This window comes from Cornus florida, unplaced genomic scaffold (assembly GCF_030987335.1).
Source record: "Cornus florida cultivar Cherokee Brave unplaced genomic scaffold, ASM3098733v1 CherokeeBrave_3.0.0_Hap2_Chr04, whole genome shotgun sequence".
Classification (NCBI taxonomy): Eukaryota; Viridiplantae; Streptophyta; class Magnoliopsida; order Cornales; family Cornaceae; genus Cornus; species Cornus florida.
Window position 1 is genome coordinate 94,266,878 of NW_026775574.1, and position 15,938 is coordinate 94,282,815.

The 15,938-nt window shown below is 37.3% G+C and overlaps 1 protein-coding gene and 1 long non-coding RNA gene across 2 annotated transcripts; one reads left to right on the plus strand and one right to left on the minus strand.

Annotated features, from left to right (window-relative positions):
• The first annotated feature begins 2,511 nt into the window (after nucleotides 1-2,511).
• On the plus strand, nucleotides 2,512-7,803 carry LOC132305383 (21 kDa protein-like). The gene is made up of 2 exons (XM_059803030.1): nucleotides 2,512-2,890; nucleotides 7,601-7,803. Exons 1-2 carry the CDS (start codon nucleotides 2,512-2,514, stop codon nucleotides 7,801-7,803), a joined length of 582 nt encoding a protein of 193 aa, XP_059659013.1.
• A 1,668-nt stretch (nucleotides 7,804-9,471) lies between these two features.
• Nucleotides 9,472-15,432, minus strand: LOC132304003 (uncharacterized). Its single transcript, XR_009481470.1, has 4 exons — nucleotides 15,326-15,432; nucleotides 15,169-15,216; nucleotides 13,572-13,981; nucleotides 9,472-9,823 (listed from the first exon to the last, which is right to left on the minus strand). It is a non-coding gene; the product is annotated as an uncharacterized LOC132304003 (long non-coding RNA).
• Between the last annotated feature and the right edge of the window lie 506 nt (nucleotides 15,433-15,938).

Below are 15,938 nucleotides of genomic sequence, written 5' to 3' on the forward strand. Positions count from 1 at the left end.
GCTTTAATGGTCTCTCTGAGGGCACAAAAGCTTGTTTATGTATAAATGTTACTTAACTGCTCTAAGTTGGAGTAGTTTTTTGTACCAATCTTTTGTTTATTACATGGTATTATGCTTGATAATTTTGCGCTCTCTCTCTCATGATATTCCTACATGGTTCTAGGTGAGATTTTGTGTCGGCAACGTGAAATAACAATATTAAACTCAGAAGGTGGCAAAATCATCTCAAGAGGAGTTGTTTTGATTCTTCAAATTCTACAATTTCCATAATATGTATATTGTCCACCAATACATACAATATACATGAGTCTCACAGAAGCAGTATGTTGCCCACCAATATATACTCATATATATGTATATTGTCGTACCATCACTCCATTGATATTTGATTTTTCTTTTGTTGTGTCGCCATATCTCTATCATCTGGCATATGTAACCCGTATCTGTCTCCATGCTTCAATGAGTTATTGATTCCAAAACTTGCTAGTTGACGAGCCTTTCAATGATTTTGATACATTTAACATAAAATCATTTAAACTGGAGGCTTTGAGAAAATCTTATTATTCAACTTACACGGTACATCTCTCCGCTTGTCAAGTTCCAAAATAATCTTATGAAGTTTAAAACTTGAATCAAGGAGAGAAATATGTTATATGGACGCAGAAGGTACATGAGATGAGTTGTGAATATAGAAGGTTTATCCTAAAAACTGCAATTAGTGTGGGCCAGTCTAACGGTTACATATGGATGCTTGTGGTTAACAAAGCTCAGTACGCTATTGGTACAAGGCTTCATACTACAAATACATAAATGTACATTTACTCTTATTTCAAGCAAAAATTGGTGAATGTTCCTCAACTTACCCAATACTTCTTTACCCTGATATGGAGGGAAGTCTGCTGGTGGTTATTATTGGTTCCAGAATAATCTTACGAGGGAAATATCTTATATGAATAAATCATCATCATCATCATTATCATTCTTGTCTTAATCCCATATGAATGGGTTGGTCACATGAATTCTCTCCCTCCAAACTTTTCTTTTACATGTCAATTCACCTACTATATTAGTTTTTTAAATTATTTTTAATAACCTCTTCTCGTATTATTTTTTACCCACATTTCCATCTCTTACCTTTTATTACAACTATTCTTACTCATTTGACCAGCGCATTATTAGGTCTCCGATGCATATGTCCAAACCATCTAAGTCTATTCTCTCGAATTTTCTCACCAATAGATGATACACCTAATTTTCATCTGACACTTTGATTAGTGATCTTTTCTGACCTAGTCATCCACTCATACATCTTCAAATTCTTAATTTTTTTTTTTTTTTTAAGAGTAAATAAAGTACATAAATTGAGGTGTGAGTACTAGGTTGCCCATCCTTAAAACTGCAGTTAGTGTGGGCCAGGCATGCCTGCTCTAACGGTTGGCATCGTATGGATGCTTGTGGTTAAAAAAAGTCATAGAAGCTATGCCCAGTACTATTGGTACAAGGCTGCATACATGTATTCACTGTGATATAGTTTCTTACACCATACATGCTCATCATTTAATAGTAGTTTTTTGGTGAGTTGGAGGCACAAATGACTATGATTTCTTTAGTTAACAACTTGTGTGTTTAGTTTTTGACTTCTGAGAAAAAAAAAAAGGCAGAGAGACATTGACCTCTATTAATGGAATCACTCTCCTCAAAACTGCAAACTAGAACCTTCCATGTGAGTTGTATACTTAGTAATAAATTGCTTGACCTTCTGGATCTTGTATGACTCAACAGGAGTTGTTTAATTTAATAGCTAAAATTAACATTTTTCTTTTATATTTTTATACATACAGGAAACATTGACAGCTTTTATTACTTACCTTGGTGTGGTTTCTTTTACATTTATACATAAAGGAAACATTGACAGCTTCTTCAGAATCCAATTCAAATCCTTGATATGAATGCATGATGCATCTGGAAACTCTGACGTTATAGGGAGTATATTTATTTTAGATTTTAACAATAAAACTAACATACTGAACATGAAATAAATGTGTTGAAATTTTTACGTCACGCGACTATAGAGGATTCAGACTTATAATGAACGCGGAGCACATGTTTGAGTTAAAAAATGGTGAGACATTTATTACACTAACAATAGAGTATGCTCGTCTCTATCTGATTGCTTACATTGATGAAAACAAAGATGATCAGGAATTGTATCACTTCTCGGAACCAAGTGGAGCGAGCATATAAAGAAAACAAAGAACTAGAATGAAGAAGGCACGTGACAAATATTTTATTTTATTTAATCTTAGAGGGAGATAGATATACCTTAAGAAAATAGGTGACAACCTCTTAGAATCTCTATATAAAGCTTCCACCCTCTCAACTCAACAAAACAAAAGCTTCAATTCTCTCAATCATACCATCTAAAACCATTCTTTTTCTACTTCTCATTAACATGGCAAAATTTGACCTTTGCTTGTATTATTACTCTTCTTATTGCATCTAATGGTAGGCATGGCCGCGAAGCCTACCGTTGCCACATACTCCATTACCACAAACTTCATAAAAACGTCATGCAGAGCCACTAGCTATCTTGCGTTGTGTTTTCACTCTCTCTCGGGTTATGCCAGTACAATACAACAGAGTGATCAACAATTAACTCAAGCTTCCTTGTCAGTGAGCTTGACCAGGGCTCGATTGGCTGCAGTGTTCGTCTCCAAGATGACTAAAACTTCAGGCATCAAGCCTAGGGAGTACCAAGCTGTGAAAGATTGCATTGTTAACATAGGTGATGCCATATACAAGCTCAATAGATCAGTTCAGGAGCTAGGCCAGATGGGTAAAGCCGCTCAGGACTTTGCGTGGCACATGAGCAATGTGCAGACGTGGGTCAGTACCTGTTGCGAAATCAAACAGAAAATACAAGAAATAAATCAAGCACACACACAACAAGAACACACGGATTTTACTTGGTTCACCTAAAATCTAGAGCTACGTCCAAGGGTTGCAGGAATTTCACTATGACGATAAAAAACAGTAGCGGATACAGAGAGTTCAGAATGAATAAATACCCTCGCACTAGGACAACATAACAAGTGCGGAAATAACTAAAATACCTTCCAAAAAATTCGGGTCGGGGGGCTCTGCCCCCTGCAACCCCCCGCCAACTTACCGCAAAGTTGGATTTGCGGAGTTAAGGCTTGGTGTACAATATCTATCAGGCTCCACACTACTCATCAATCTCCCACTTGGAGACTAATAAATATCAAACTGTCAACTCCCATATGCCTTCATATATAGCAAAACACCACATCAACTCACTCCTTTGTCCTTAAGCTTGAACACCAACTGAAGCTAAAAAAAAGCTTCAATTTCTCAATTGTCACTGCCTTGGTTAACATATCTACTAGATTTTTAGTCCCATGGATCTTCTCAAGTGATAAAACTTTATCCTTTAAGTGTAAGCATATGAAATAGTACCTCAAATGTATATGTTTTATTTTGGAATGGAATGATGGATTTTTAGCAAGAAGAATAGCACTCTGACTACCACTATACAAAATGCTATTCTCTTACTTCTTACCAATTCTTCCAAAAAACCCTGCAACCAAATCATCTCTTTGCTAGCTTCTGTAATTGCAACATATTCAGCTTTTGTGGTTAATAGAGCCACAATCTTCTACAACTGAGAGACCTAACTCACAGTTGTACCACCCAAAGTATACACAAACCCATAGTACTCTTCCTATTATCTATATCACCAGCCAAGTCTGAATCAACATAACCATGCAATGCAACCCCTTTCCCAATAAAACATAGTGATGTTTCTGTGGTACTCTTCAAGTATCTAAGGATCCATTTTACCGCCTCCAAATGATGTTTGCCTGGATTACTTATGTACCTGCTCACAACTCCCACTGCATGTGCTATGTCCGGTCTGGTACAAACCATGGCATACATTATGCTGCCAATAGCTGAGGCATATGGAACTCTTTCCATGTATACTCGTTCTTCCTCTGTCTTGGGTGACTGTTCCTTAGTTAGTCTGAAATGACTAGCTAATGGGGTGCTCACTGGTTTTGCATCTTGCATGCTGAACTTGCTGAGAACCTTTTTAACATACTTTGTTTGTGACAGCTTCAGAGTACTACCCATTCTGTCTCTGCAAATCCTCATGCCAAGAATCTGTTTTGCTTCACCCAAATCTTTCATCGCAAAATGCACAAATAATTGTTTCTTCAGATTTTTAATCTTTCCGAGACTTGACCCAGCAACCAATATATCATCAACATACAATAGTAAGATAATTTAACCGTTGTCAAACCTCTTAACATAACAACAATGATCTGCATAGCATCTCGTGAAACCATTATTGCACATGAATCCATCAAACTTCTTACACCATTGTCTGGGGACTTGCTTCAAATCATATAAGCTCTTTTTCAGCTTGCATACCAAACCCGACTTTTCTGGCACTGTGAATCTATGTGGCTGTCTCATATAGATATCTTTCTCCAAATCACCACGGAGAAAGACAGTCTTCACATCGAATTGCTCTAAATGCAAATTTTCTGCAGCCACAATTCCAAGCACCAATCTGATTGTAGTCAATTTCACAACCAAGGAAAAAATCTCAGTGTAGTCAACACCATGCTTTTGCTGAAATCCCTTGACAACCAATCTGGCTTTGTAACGTTTGTTGCCATCATGTTCTTCCTTGATTCTATAAACCTACTTGTTATGTAAAGCTTTCTTGCCCTTTGGTAGTTTAGTTAGCTCCCATATCTGATTTAAAAAGAGTGAGTCCATCTCATCCTGCATAGCTAACTCCCACTTGGTTGAATCACCAACCTGCACTGCTTCATCATAACTCTCTAGTTCACCACCATCAGACAACAACAAATAGTGTAAAGAATGTAAGAAACGCTGCATAGATTTGGAGACTCTGGAGGACCGTTTCAATGCAGTAATAGGTGTGCCTTGTTCCACTTGTGGAACTATTTTTTCTGGATTGTTTTGAACTCTCCTCTGCACATCTTCCTCGGATATTTCCTCCAACTCAACAAACTCATCATTTTCAGCATGAGCACATGCATTAGTAGAATCTGTTGCTAACCTATCCTTATACATTACTTTTTCATTGAATATGACATATTTGCTTCTAATTAATTATCTTTCGGTTATGATCATCCCAAAACTGATAACCAAACTCATCAATGCCATACCCAATAAAAGTACATTTTTTTGACTTTGGATCCAGCTTGTTTCTAGCATCAGAACTTATATGTACATATGAAACACAGCCAAACACTTTCAGATGTGAAAGATTTACCTATTTTTTGCTCTAAGCCTCCTCTGGTAAGCCTCCATATAAAGGAACAGAAGGTTCCCGATTGTTCAAGTATGCTGCAGTGTTAACTGCATAAACCCAAAACATCTTAGGCAATCCAGCATGTATCTTCATACTCCGAGCACACTCATTCAAGGTTTTATTCATGTGTTCTGCAACCCCATTCTGTTGCGGGGTTTTAGGAGCAGTCTTTTCCATTTTGATCCCATTAACAGCACAGAACTCTTTGAAGCCTCTGTCTTCATACTCACCACCATTATCAGATCTCAAACACTTCAACTTTAAGCCTGTCTCATTCTCCACCATGGCCTTCCACTTCTTGAAAGTATCATATACTTCAGATTTATTTTTCAAAAAATAAATCTATACATTTCTCGTAGAATCATTGATAAATGTAACATAATACAATGAGCCACCAAGAGATGAAACTGGAAAAGGCCCCTACACGTCTTTATGAACCAATTCTAATTTCTCTGGCTTAGGTGTCTTGCCAACCTTTGAAAAACTGACCCTCTTCTGTTTCCCGAAGATATAGTCTTTACACAAACCAACTTCAACTGATTTAATACCTGACATTTTTCCTTTCAACAGAAGTACCTTCATCCCCTTCTTACTTATATGACCTAGTCTACAATGCCACAGGTTTGAATCTACGCCAGCATTAGCAACAACAATGGCGTTCTTGGTGTTTGTTGTCATGTATAGAGTACCTATCTTGCTTCCACGAGCCACGACCAAGGATCCCTTGGTGATTTTCCACAAGCCACCTACAAAATTAACTACGTGCCCATTGTCATCAAGTTGTCCCACAGAGATCAAATTTCTCTTCAAGCCAGGAACATGCCTCACATTCTGAATCTTCCATACAGCCCTATTAGGTTGCCTGATCCGAACATCACCTTTACCCATAATATTTAAAGGTTCATTATCAGCCAGATAAACCTTTCCAAAATCACCACTAACATAGTTTTCCATGATTTCACGATGCGGGGTAGAGTGAAAAGATGCATTTGAGTCTAGAACCCAAGACTCAACCAGACTATCTACACTCAAAATCAGAGCATCAACAATCTCTTCTCTAACGGCGTTTACAGATTCCTATTTTCCTTCGCTCTTCTTCTTTGGTGCTCAACACTCAAATCTCAAATGCCCATTCTTTCCATAGTTCCAGTAGGTTCTAATTTTCGACTTGCTTCTGTGTTTAGATTTGGATTTACTGCAATTCGAGTCTGATCTTTTAGAAGTTCTTCCTTTGCCTTCGGTATTGAAAATAGATCTAGATGATTCCCCTGTTTCCCTTTTGCGAATATCTTCGCTGAGGATTAAGTCCCGAACATCATCAAACTTCAATTTTCTTTTTCCTAAGGAACTACTCATTGCTGTAACAGTACCATTCTAGCTTTTTGGTAAAGAGGATAAGAGAAGCAGCGCCTTAATCTCATCATCAAACTCGATCTTTACAGAGCTTAATTGAGTCGTAACAATGTTAAACTCATTCAGATGGTCAGTCACTGAAGCGCTTTCTGACATTCTTAGGTTAAATAATCGACGTATCAAATATACCTTATTAGACACAGTGGGTTTCTCATACATATTTGAAAAGGCAGTCATCAAACCTGCTGTTGTCGTCTCCTTTGCTGTGTTTAAGGCAACGATGCGCGACAGTGTCAATCGAATGACCCCTAGTGCTTGTCGATCAAGAAGAGCCCAATCATCATCCTTCATCTCTTCTGGTTTCTCTCCGGAAAGAGGCTGATACAACTTCTTCTGATACAGATAATCCTCAATCTGCATCTTCCAGAACCCGAAATCTGCACCATTAAACTTATCGATCTTGATCTTTCCTTCTTCTGTACCCATCGCTCCCACTCGAACCTAATGGTTCTGATACCAGTTGTTACGAAATCAAACAGAAAATACAAGAAATAGATCAAACACACGCACAACAAGAACACACAGATTTTACTTGGTTCACCCAAAATCTAGGGCTACGTCCAAGGGTTGCAGGGATTTCACTATGATGATAAAAAATAGTAGCGGATACAGAGAGTTCAGAATGAATAAATACTCTCGCACTAGGACAACATAACAAGTGCAGAAATAACCAAAATACTCTCCAAAAAATTCAGGTCGGGGCAAGCCCCCGAACCCCCACCTTCAGGCAAGGGGGCTCTGCCCCCCCTATAACTCCCTCACCAACTTACCACGAAGTTGGATTCGTAGAGTTAGGGCTTGGTGTACAGCATTTATCAGGCTCCACATTACCCATCAGTACCGCGCTCACCAGGGAGAGCACTTGTGTTGATGGATTTTCTGACCAAGGCGTGGAAGGAAATGTGAAGACTGCTATTAAGAATAGGGTCACCAATATTGCACAACTCACTAGTAACACACTTGCGCTGGCGAGCTGCTATGCAGCAAGACACAAAGCTGCTTCGACCACCAACGTTCCTTGATTAGATATCTTCTTCAAAGTGTTTCATTGTGCAGGTCTGTTGGTAAATATGTTTTTAGCCCTCGAAGATGTTTGTAATAGGCACCAGGTTTCCCTTTTATTTTTAATATTTTTGATCTGGTGTATAGCTTCGGTTCGTGTTGCATAGCATCTGGTTTTTGCTTGAATGGTCTCTCTGAGGGCACAAAAAGCTTGTTTATGTATAAATGTCAACTGCTCTAAGTTGGAGTAGTTCTTTTACTAGGTTTTTTTTTTGTTAAATTGTATTAGGCTTGATAAATTTGCTCTCTCTCTCTCGTTTGTTTCACGTCCCGACCCTCAGAAACGTGAAATATAGTGACAAATAGTTGGTATCATATGGATGTTTGTGGTTAACAAAACAAATTATAGAAGCTATGCCCAGAACACTATTGGTATAAAGCTCCATATATACTACAAAATACAGAAATGTATGTTTACTCTTATTTCAAGGGAAGGGGACTTGTGGTGGTTGCTATAGATTACTAAAATAAGAAGAATATCTTAATATGTCTCTCTTTAAACAATTTATCCCACTAGTTAATTCCTTGATCTTGTAAAATATATATATATATATATATACATATATATATAATCAACACTTGATCGACTATGTCGTAATTTGCTACACTGCACATGCTGATCATTTTAATAGTAGTTGTTGGGTGACCTAGAGGTACAAATGACGAGGATGACTAGATGGTCATTAGTAAAAACTTGGTACTTTATTTGAGTTCATATCGGTAAAACAGATAGCAATGAGGAGTTTTTAATTTAATTGTTTATGGTATTGTTCCGTTTACAGGAAATTTAAGCTCTGGAAAGACCAAGGCCATGGTACTAATTCATTTTTGGAGTGAAAATGGTTTGTGCCAGTCTGAGTCTAGGAAGGAAAATGAGAAATGCCGCAATTAAGTGTGAAAACTAGAATGTTTATTTAAGGATGAAATGAAAGGAAGTCTGTTGGGTGGTTATTACTGGTTCCAGACTGATAATATCTTATATGGAAACCGTAGTCATAATCCCATATGAATGGAGTCGACTAAATAAATACCGTCATCATAGTCATCATAATCCCATATGAATAGAGTCGACTAAATAAATTCAAATTATTTTTAATAGCTTCGTCACAACTTAATTGTTTACAGAATGGGTTAGGTGTACTGAATTCTTCCATTGTACAGTGAAGAGTAAAAGATGTTAAAATGCAATTACATCTTAGAGAATGAAGATGACCCCTAAAGTTTTCAAGGAGTGGATTCTTCAATTCTATGAAAGGCTTTGGACAGCAACTGCAGCCAGTCACTGCAAAATAAATTATAGGAATTTTGATGAAAATTTTAATCCACACAATGCTCTAATAAGCTCTGATACCCAGCCAAATCCTTCAAAAAATATTGGGATATGGCGTGTTATAATATGCTATTACTATGTAAAACTGAGAAAATATATGCTTCAAGATTTGCTATTTTTCACATATGGAACATAATTCTAACCTATCATAATACTATTACTCAACTATTAGTATTACACTCACTAATCAAAAGAAGCATATTATAAAATCATGCAAGGAAACAGAAATTGCTCACAACTTTTATCTTCCAATTCAAATGCATCAATTCCATCCAACCGGAACATAGCCATCCAACCGAACACAGCAATGACACGTGACTTTCATATTCTGCAGATAATTTTGGATTTTGATCCAAGGCAAAAAGAAATCTCCCGTCTAAACCATTCATTATGAATTGATCTCACATTAACAGATCACATCAGCTAGCGCTGCTATGAGCTAAAGTTAATGAAAATGTTAAGACCAATACCAGATGGAAAAATATTCCAAACCAAAAAACAGAGTTTCATATCCTTCCAACTTTTTTATGTACCAGAAGAGAAAAAAACAGGAGTTATATCAACAGTCAGCCAATCTACCAATCTCCTGAAAGCCAACTTCTGTCCTCCTCTTCAAACATTGTTTCAGATTTCTCCTTATCAGCGGGGTTCTGCAAAAAAGGCATACACATTTAAGTACTCCAAGCAAAGTTCAATAAGAAATACAGGTATGTGATATCCATCAGCCTAAATGAACATCCAATGGAACAAAACAAAGAACCAAAGCTCCAAAACAGAACTGATGACTCCACCATGTGAATTATATGCTTCAACTCAAAGGTGCAAACAAAGTTAACAAGAATTACATGCTATGCTATGCAGCAGTAATGAATAACACGAGTCTGCGATCACCAGCAAAGATGGCTTTTGACTGGGTGTTTTGCAACACAGCCGGATTCATAACCAACCCAAAATTTGTCGTGTGAGGATGAACATAAGCACATGCGATTCAAGGGCATTCTCTATTTAAAGACTATAAATGATCATCCATAATTAACTAGTGATGCAACATACTGGGAGACTTGCAGCTACTAACTGAAAATTTTGATATTTGGCATTAGAATTTAACAAACAAGTAGAGGGAATCAATAGGAACAGAAGCAGACAAGTAGTTTATTTTTCCATCAAATAATGGTAAGCAAAGCCCTGAGACAGAATATCCCAGTATCCAGCACCTTCACTAACTTTATTTGATATACTTGTTGGTTCCGTTTTGAACCAATTTTGATTACACTCGCAAATAATTTGGGGAGTGTTCAAATTGTTACGAACTTATAGTTTGACAATTAAGACTTCCGGTGTCTGGATGTCTCGTCTCCCCAATTGAAGATGCCTGTGTTTAACCTTCCAATCCAAAGCTAGATATCTAGAAAGACATACTTTTAAACAAATATGGCTGTCATGTATGGATGGCAACGGGGCGGGTATGGCACGGGGTTTGCCTAAACCCGTTCCTGGCCCCGCCCTGTTTAAGAAATAAGAACTTCATGTTTGGAGACTGGCACTTTTTGACGAGTGAGCTCTTTCTGCCGCCGTCCTCTCTTCTTTATTTAGTCAAATGAATTTCAAGTAGACGAGAATTCACATTCCCCTAACCGACGTGGTGGAGAAGCCGTCGGCTGCGCCCTTTCTTTACCTATTTCAATCAGAGAATATAGGCATTAAGGTTGTAGTAAGGCCTTCTTCACTTTATGGTACCAGATTGGCTTTCCTAAGCAGAGCTGATTGGCCTATTTCTTTCTTCAATTTCCGTCTTTTTGAGAATCGAGGAGACTTTGAAGCTTAGCTAGCTTTTATAGTTAACCAACAAGAAGCCCACACAAAAGTACAGTCTTGTCTCTTATTCTTACGTGGATCAAATAGTTGCTTTCCAGAAAGACAAAAATGCAATAGAAGCTGTTTTGCCTTTCGCTGGTTAGCTTCAATGATTTTGTATATACTTTGAGTTCCTATTTCAGATTGGTAAGAAGGGATCCAGGACCTCCTTCCACTGAGCATGAAAAAAAAGAGTTGCCTGAACTCCTTGCTTACGCCCCTACTATTGGAAGCACACACTATATACGAAATAAGGCTATTCAAAGAAAGAAATTCTATAGAAGGACAAGGCCCCATTAGATTCGAAAGGAACGTAAGTTGCCACTTCAAATGAAGAAAGTGCTTATGCTATACCTGGCCTGTGCAGTGAAATAAATGTCATTCCTCCATATAGAAAGTAGTTGTCTTGCTCGGTTCCACGAGAATTTACTTTCATTCAACTGATGTGTGACCAAGGAATGGAAGCCTCCGGCTCCATCTCATCCCCTTAATGGGTGTCAAAAATCATTCTACTGCTTCTTGAAGTAGTAGACATACTTATGAATCAATTCCATTTCTGCCAGGTGATGAACTAGCTTTCTATTCCCTAACAATTTAACAAGTGGTGTGAAGAAGCAGAGCACTCGATAGGAAAGAACCTAGACACGGGGCGTGCATTAAAGGTAACAAAAGGGGACGTATAGCACTTTTTGACAGCGGTTGTTCATTCATAAAGATTCCTAGTTCCAGTTTCTAGGGATGAACAAACAGAATAATGCGGGACAGCCAGCTAGAATAGAAGAACAAGAAAAGTTTTCTCAGATTGAAGAACTGGGTCTAATTACCGCAGCATTGAGCGGATTCTAGCTCAAACTTTGACCGGTTGTAGCACAGCGAGAAGGTGACCGAGACTAAAGCTTACTAAAGTGAAAGCAAAGGATTCGACTAATAAAAGAACCACAGAAGCGACTCTTTTGGTACTCAAACTGCATATAGTGCAATGCAAGGCATTTTTTTCTTCTTTGGATCAAACATACTTGCTTTCATTTGGAGACTTGTTTTTCACAGTTGTTGAGGGAAGTGAAGTGACTTTGCACCTTCACGTATAACCAGAAAAGAAACTATTTTCTTAGTGATTCGAGAAAGAAAGAAAGAAAAGGGGTGAATGACAGAATGATGCTTGATTCCAATGACAGGTGTTTCTTCTTTTTCTCCAGTGATAAAAAGAGCATTTTGAGAAAGAGCTTTTAACATTCTCGGCTTTGAAAGAGATTTGAGATTCGGTAAGTAACTGAGTGAGTGCTTTCTAAGAAGGGCTTGGAAGAAGAGAGAGCTTTTAACCCAAAGAGGGAAAACTTCCATGATAAATGATTCTTAGAATGAGTGCTTGCACAGTAATCAATAGGATAATGAGTAAAGCCAGGAAGCATCCTCCAATTCATGAAAGAAATGCAAAAAATGGGCTAATGCGCTCTAACAGATGGTGAAAAGATTGAAGCACCTAGAAATGAATTCAATGGGGCAAGAACAATAAGGAGAGGGGGCAGGGTCCTTCGTATGCAGTGGTCAGCTATCTCCTATATGAACTGGAACTTAAGGAAACTCACTTCTTGATATGTTTGCCGCTCAGGCAAAGCAAGAGAGTGATATCTGAGACGTCGACGTTAGAATCCTCGTTGAGTTTTGCCAGCGTCTCAGGATTCCTGTCACCCCCGTCTCGCTAAGTACATAGCGTTTTTCACACGCCCCGGATAGGTAGCATAGGAGCATTGGAAGAGCTACGCGTTCGTACACCGAAGGCTACTTAGAAAGTAGGGGCACTGTCAGGTCCACCAAGTGTCCCATACGGGTCAGCAGGTAGACCGATGTCTATGTATCTGCTGGGGTGGTGTTCTCCCCTTTGAACTGCACCTATACTACGAATTTCTTGCGCACGCTATAGCTTAAGCTAAGTAAAAGGTTCAAGCTATCAGCACAATTCATAATTCATTGTAAAGGGTATACCCTGCACAGAAACGTAGTTGAAGCAAGGTTGGTCGTAGATCTCGCACTTGCACTTTCTAAAGAAAATGTCTCAATCATTCTCGCTGACTTGACCGATTCTACTGTATTATCTACGCGTTTATAGCACGAGTTTGGGATCAAAAGAAAGAAACCAACTCTAGCTAATCAATTGAGTGGGAAGAACAAACTGTGAAATGTAGCAAGATTTAGAAAAAAAAAAATAAGGAAGCTGATCCCCAGAAGACTTCAAAACAACTACAAACCCATCCTGTATACACTTTTTTTTTGGGTAATTTCCTTATTACCACCATCTGTATGAGGTATACCAAAGTATATTGGTGCGAATTCTACCCCACTATTAAACCAGTGATACTCGTCAAAGAAAAACTTTTAGAGATCCCTTTTTTCTTACAACCAAAAGAACCCTTGCTTCTTAAATGATTGCTTAAATGCACAAATTGTACTATAACTGTGATCCTTAATTTATTTTGCTTGCTTAAATGCATCTACAGATTACGTTTCTCTTCATGCATACTAAATAATTAAACATGAACAACTCACCTTCAACTTCAAGCCCTTCCTTCTGGGCCTGCTCAGTGAGCCATTCCCGGGCATTCTGTTTCACACGAGTATGTATGGTTAGCGGGATCTGGAGTCCTGCATGCGAAGAGCGAGCCAGCTTGACCACAGCGTTTAGATGTCCACGGTTTTTATAACAATCTTATCAAGCTTCAGAATCTTTGACTTACTGTCAGCCTCCTCGTCCCATTTTTCTTTGATCATTTTAAGCATTTTCTTCACCTTTTCCGTAAGCTTCTTAACTTGAATCTTTCGTTTCCGCAGTTTTAGCCGCAGCTTGTGACTCTCAGCCAACAAAACAAACACTGCACTGTGAGATGCAGATATATTCCTAAGAAGTCGCAATGAACGTGGCAGTTTCTGCGCAGCGTTCCTCCATTTTCTTGTCATATCTGTCATGAACCAAAAAAAGAATAACTATAAAAACATGATATTATAGTTATTATTTCTCATTTCTTTATTTTACTTCCAACTTCATCGATTTAAATACAGTAAGAAAGGGATAAGAAATATTTAAGAAATATTTAAGAAAATAGAGAGAAAATTTTGTTGACACAATATAACTAGTAGCACAAAAAAATGAATTGGACTTTGAATTCAATTTCTCAACAAACTCACAAAAGAGTTCTCTAGCCCATCATGTTTGAATTTAAACTCTCTAACATCACTCTTTCACTTTTATTTTTATGAGCAAAGCACATCACTTTGTGAGTGATTGGAGTTCGAATTTGGGCTCTCTATCACCTCTCTTTTAATTTTAGTTTTATTTTGAAGGCAAGACATAACAAATTTAAACCCACTGAGATTTGAACTATCGCTTTCATTTTAAAAGGAAAAAGACATACCTCATATTAATTTTTTTAATTTTTTTTTACTTACACATTTCACCATTCTATGTTGCTACTTGCACATATAACCATCCAATGTCAGTAGTGTGACAAAAAGAGCATACACACAAATAATCTTGAACATTATTTAAATCTACTTTCGTTCAAGTTGAGTTGCCAACATGTGACAGCCGCCACAAATATTGATTCATTGTTCCACATTGAGAGTATTTTAAAACATATAAAAGATAAACTATATGTTATTTATCATCTCCACAACTTGGTGGTGTCGCGGCCAAAAAGCACTAATTTAAAACTCAGAATCAAAATGAAAATAATAATAATAAACAGAAACAGAAACAGAAAAGCAGGAAAAAGTAGGAAGTAAAAAGCGGTTTGGGAGAACAGAAAGAAAATAGTAAGCCACGCAAATTACGGACACAAATACCGGGAATTTAATAAACATTTCACAGTTTTCTTGTTTAAAATCGTCGGCAGGCTTTGCCTTTAGGTGGTCAATACACGATCTCTAATATGCATGAGGTTAGATCTGCTACATAGGTCTAGTCTTATTTCTAAAATGCAAAAGCAATAAAGAATCTCATATAATTCAATATACGAAGGGTGCCATAATCATGGAAACTTAAATTCAAATGAAGATCATCAACAAACATCAAAATGCCAAGAAAAATTAAATCAAGATATCGCTATACTAAAACAAACCATTAACACAAGTAAATTCAGATCATTACTCGTTCTTGCGATTTCGATCTCTGCGGGAAGCCGTGGCAAATCTTGTTCTGAAATAGTAAATCAGTAGAGCAAATTCATCATTATGATCATCAAACAACAAGTGAGGAAGTAATAGGGAAATAAAAATCAAAAGAAGAAGAAATCGAGAGAACAAACCCTAATTTCTGCAAGATGCGGCGAATTGCTTGGGAGACCTATTTCGTATAGAGTACTGTATTAGTACTAGGGGTGGAAATGACGGGCGGAGTTTGGGTTGGGGTGGAAATGGGTGGGTGGAAATGACGGGCGGAGTTTGGGTTGGGTTAAAAATAAGTGGATTAAATATGAGTCAAGATTCATATTCAACTTGTGGTTAAAAATAAACGGGTCAAAAATATATAGGATCAACCCATTTGACCCATGGACTCATTAATTATTATTATTATTTTTAATTATTTTTTTCAAAATGTTTTAAAATTTTATTTAATAACAAATAAAAAAACAATCTCAAACTCAGCAATATTTATTAACTCGTTTGAGAAAGAGAAATAAAGAAAAGAAAAGAAATATTGATGTTTTATTAATAAATTTTTTTTAAAAATTTTGATGTCTACAAATATGAAAAAAGAAAATGTAATTTGCATATTTGGGGAAGAAAAAAAAAATGACCCGTGAAACATGACCATCCGTCCAAAATATTAATGCTTAAAAAATAAAATTTTCTTAAAAATTTTGATGTTTACAAACATGAAAAAGGAACATGTAATTTGTAAAAAAAAAAAAATGTCCC